This window comes from Pecten maximus, chromosome 7, assembly GCF_902652985.1.
Source record: "Pecten maximus chromosome 7, xPecMax1.1, whole genome shotgun sequence".
NCBI classification, from domain to species: domain Eukaryota; kingdom Metazoa; phylum Mollusca; class Bivalvia; order Pectinida; family Pectinidae; genus Pecten; species Pecten maximus.
In genome coordinates this window covers 33,672,504-33,676,658 of record NC_047021.1, presented here as the reverse complement: position 1 = coordinate 33,676,658, position 4,155 = coordinate 33,672,504, and the positions used below count along the sequence as shown (strand labels likewise).

The 4,155-nt window shown below is 40.6% G+C and overlaps 1 protein-coding gene across 1 annotated transcript; it reads left to right on the top strand.

The window, feature by feature from the left end:
* The first annotated feature begins 2,491 nt into the window (after positions 1 to 2,491).
* On the top strand, positions 2,492 to 3,635 carry LOC117331177 (putative histone-lysine N-methyltransferase 1). Its single transcript, XM_033889774.1, has 3 exons — positions 2,492 to 2,691; positions 2,747 to 2,964; positions 3,100 to 3,635. Exons 1-3 carry the CDS (start codon positions 2,492 to 2,494, stop codon positions 3,633 to 3,635), a joined length of 954 nt encoding a protein of 317 aa, XP_033745665.1.
* The last annotated feature ends 520 nt before the right edge of the window (positions 3,636 to 4,155 follow it).

Below are 4,155 nucleotides of genomic sequence, written 5' to 3'. Positions count from 1 at the left end.
TACTGGTACAAATGAACTAGCGACTATTTACTGTATGTTAACTCCGCCACAGTGACCTGATTCAATCCATCAAATGTCCTTATGATAAGATAATGTGTTCCTATGTAAATACTAAAGATGACAAAAGCAGATAGGGTGTTAAAGGGGTCGAGACACATTCACACCAACCGAGAGATAATTTGTTTTCCTTCAGTCTACTATGCAATTAACGGTATTCAGAGGTTAACCAGGGTAGCGACCCTTACACAAGCTGAAATGTACAGTACATAACACGGTGTAAGGAACGACAACTCTTAGTACATGTTGGTGGACACTGTTGGGGCCGCGGTGGCCGAGTGGTTAAGGTGTCCCAACACTTTATCACTAGCCCTCTACCTCTGGGTTGCGAGTTCGAAACCTACGTGGGGCAGTTGCCAGATACTGACCGTAGGCCGGTGGTTTTTCTCCGGGTACTCCGGCTTTCCTCCACCTCCAAAACCTGGCACGTCCTTAAATGACACTGGCTGTTGATAGGACGTTAAACAAAAACAAACCAAAACCGTCGGGGAAATATTTGACTGACTGGTGGAAATGACGTTAACAGCTTAGGAAAACAACAGAAGTGGTCTTTGGTGATTGGCTCCGGCTATGTCGTGTTGTCATGTTGCTTCCACCACCAGTGCGACAGAGAGACAGTGCAACAACCGCACAAAATGGACGCACTAACGTGACAAAATTACACACCAGCGCGACGAATTAGAATATATCGCGTTGGCGGTGTACTTTCTTCGCTCTTCGCATGGCGCGTTGTGATATTAACCGGAGACACCGTTATAGGACGCTTCTGTACGTGACCAAAAGATCGCTAGTTGGAGACCCGACACGGGACTGTTCAGCCGACTCAAGTGTATGTTGTGTGTAAGCTGTTTACTCCGAAATGGCAGCTCCGGCTGTATGCTCCCCACGTAGTTAAGAAAGACATTGGCTGGTTGCCATTTCAGGCCCGATATCACGAATAATAATGCGTGAACCGCTTTGAGATGGCTGTATTGTGGTACATGTGTATGTTAACTTCAAATAAATATTACGACTATATATATATGGAAACAGACACAAACGTGTAATTCCCTAATTTATTGAATCCTGTTGAATCAAGATTCGAAATGAATTAAGGTCTGCAGTATAGCTATTATGTGAACAATTGAAATTAATATCTTTAAATTACACCTCACATTCATTACATCGTCAATGTGAAGGATACCACTGGTTCGCAATTGTTGTAAAATAAATAAAGTCGTATGATAAATAAAGTGAATTATGAAACAAATCAAGTCGGTATTAAAGTATATACATCCTGTTGCTCACAACTATTTGTTCAAAGCTTACCGACAGCTTCCAATAGCACCTGTCCATCTTTGTCACTCAAGCGGTTGACGCTAGATAAGTAAAATCGCTTTTCAGTGGAATATACTTCAGTTTTGTGTCTATATTTCTAAACATAATTGTATTTATAAGGCTATAAACGCAATTGTATCACTATCAATAGCATAATTAGCCTCACATTCAGGTGAATTTTGTCTTTTGAATTATTCAAAAAACAGATATGCATAAAGGCTGAAGAAAGACTAAAAAATGATGATTATAGATAAAAATACAAAATAACGTTTTTGAATTACCTATGGCATGTGGTCCGATGGAGTTGAAATGCTACTCTGTCGTCTATGACTCAATATCAGGCGGAAATTGGTTTTTAAAGTAGCCAAATGAATTGTAATGTAAATACCCTTATCTGTATAAGTCTATTGTTCTCGCTGTAGAATCAGGTTATGTAATTAACTGCTAGCATGCCTGTTGAAAACCAGTATGGCAATTGTGTGGTCTCCCAGTGAGCAAAAATATTCAATAGAATTATACAATCCGTGTTTTAAGGTAAACAGTTAAATTCCTTCGTTTTTAACGTGAGAAATATTTGCGAAAATCAGAGTGATAGATTAAAAAATAAGCTAATTATTTTGTTGAACTTAATGGATATATAAATCTTATCATATCCAAATATTTAGATATATATCAAGTTAGATTCAATGAAACTAACATGTTCGTGTGGAGGAAATCTTACACAGCGTGATCCCTGTAAAAGAGAAATAATCTACAAAATAATTGCTAGGTAAAAAAAAAATATTGCATTTGCCTAAAGAACAACTAAATTCATCACACAATGGAATCGACCAAAGCAAAATGAAATCCTTAAATAAATGTCCTAACACGGCCAACGTATTTGGTGTATTTAAACATCGATTTAAATTTTTGAGCGCATAACTTAAGTCTTATTACGCTTTTGCATGTAGACCCTTCTGAATCGCCTCAGTTATAGACGCTAGAAAACTGACGAGTCCAAAAATGGCGAGTCCAAGAATGACGAGTCTAGGAATGACGAGTCCAAGAATGACGAGTCTAAGAATGGCGAGTCCGGAATGGCGAGTCCAAAAATGACGAGTCCAAGAATGACGAGTCTATGAAGGACAAGTCCAAAAATGACGAGTTCAAGAAGGACGAGTCTAAGAATGACGAGTCCAAGAAGGACGAGTTCAAGAATGACGAGTCCAAGAATAACGAGTCTAAGAATGGCGAGTCCGGAATGGCGAGTCCAAGAATGACGAGTCTAGGAATGACGAGTCCAAGAATGACGAGTCTAAGAATGGCGAGTCCGGAATGGCGAGTCCAAAAATGACGAGTTCAAGAATGACGAGTCTAAGAATGACGAGTCCAGGAATGACGAGTCCAAGAAGGACGATTCCAAGAATGACGAGTCCAAAAATGACGAGTCCAAGAATGACGAGTCCAAGAAGGACGAGTTCAAGAATGACGAGTCCAAGAATGACGAGTCCAAGAATGACGAGTCCAAGAATGACGAGTCTAGGAATGACGAGTCCAAGAAGGACGAGTTCAAGATGACGAGTCCAAGAATGACGAGTCCAAGAAGGACGAGTTCAAGAATGACGAGTCCAAGAATGACGAGTCCAAGAATGACGAGTCCAAGAATGACGAGTCCAAGAAGGACGAGTTCAAGATGACGAGTCTAGGAATGACGAGTCCAAGAATGACGAGTCTAGGAATGACGAGTCCAAGAAGGACGAGTTCAAGATGACGAGTCCAAGAATGACGAGTCCAAGAAGGACGAGTTCAAGAATGACGAGTCCAAGAATGACGAGTCCAGGAATGACGAGTCCAAGAATGGCGAGTCCAAGAATGACGAGTCCAAGAATGACGAGTCCAAAAATAGCGAGTCCAAGAATGACGAGTCCAAGAAGGACGAGTTCAAGAATGACGAGTCCAAGAATGACGAGTCCAGGAATGACAAGTCCAGGAATTGCGAGTCTAGGAATGACGAGTCGAGGAATGGCGAGTCCAGGAATTGCGAGTCTAGGAATGAGGAGTCCAAGAATGACGAGTCTAGGAATTTCGAGTCCAGGAATGACGAGTCCAGGAATTGCGAGTCCAGGAATGGCGAGTCCAAGAATGACAAGTCCGGGAATTGCGAGTCTAGGAATGACGAGTCCAGGAATGACGAGTCCAAGAATGATGAGTACAGGAAAGAAAAAGTTATATGGTCCAGTTTTGTATTCACTTGTATTTCGTACAATCCTTTCCTGGTGTGAATGCATTTGATGTCAAGCTTTTTTCTATAAAGAATATCAATGGCCAATATCAGGACAGGACTCCGTTACTATTGGCCATAGGTATATATATTGTGCTATACGCGAGAAGGTAGCCGCCCGGATTTTACTTAAAGACGCTTGCCCATCCGGTTTTTTTTATTTTTATTTTTTTACTTTTTCAGTGGTTTTATGTTTATTTTGTTTACATCTAATTCATATTTTATTCCTTCTTAATTAAGAATAACGTGCACACAAGAACTAGTTGGATACGGTTTTGACTGATCAAGGGAGACAACCAATGTCAAACTCCGCTTAAGAAGAAAAAAACCACTAAATCCCTCCGCAGCACATCGCACGCGCCCAACAACCTAACCATGACAACCGCCAGTTAATATTTAAAATGTCCCGTTTATGTTCAAACTCTCCCCTTTTTTATCCAATCTATCAAAAAGAGATTTATATTGTACGATGCACCGAATGTTCCAAAACCATGGGATGGAAAATGCGAGCTTAAAATCCC

Excerpts from the sequence above, each read along its gene's own strand:
- LOC117331177 (XM_033889774.1), top strand. The coding sequence starts at position 2,492 with ATGAAGGACAAGTCCAAAAATGACGAGTTCAAGAAGGACGAGTCTAAG. Across the intron at positions 2,692-2,746 it reads AGAATGGCGAGTCCGGAATG|GAATGACGAGTCCAAGAAGG; the intron begins GCGAGTCCAAAA and ends TGACGAGTCCAG. Across the intron at positions 2,965-3,099 it reads GACGAGTCCAAGAAGGACGA|TCCAAGAAGGACGAGTTCAA; the intron begins GTTCAAGAATGA and ends AGGAATGACGAG.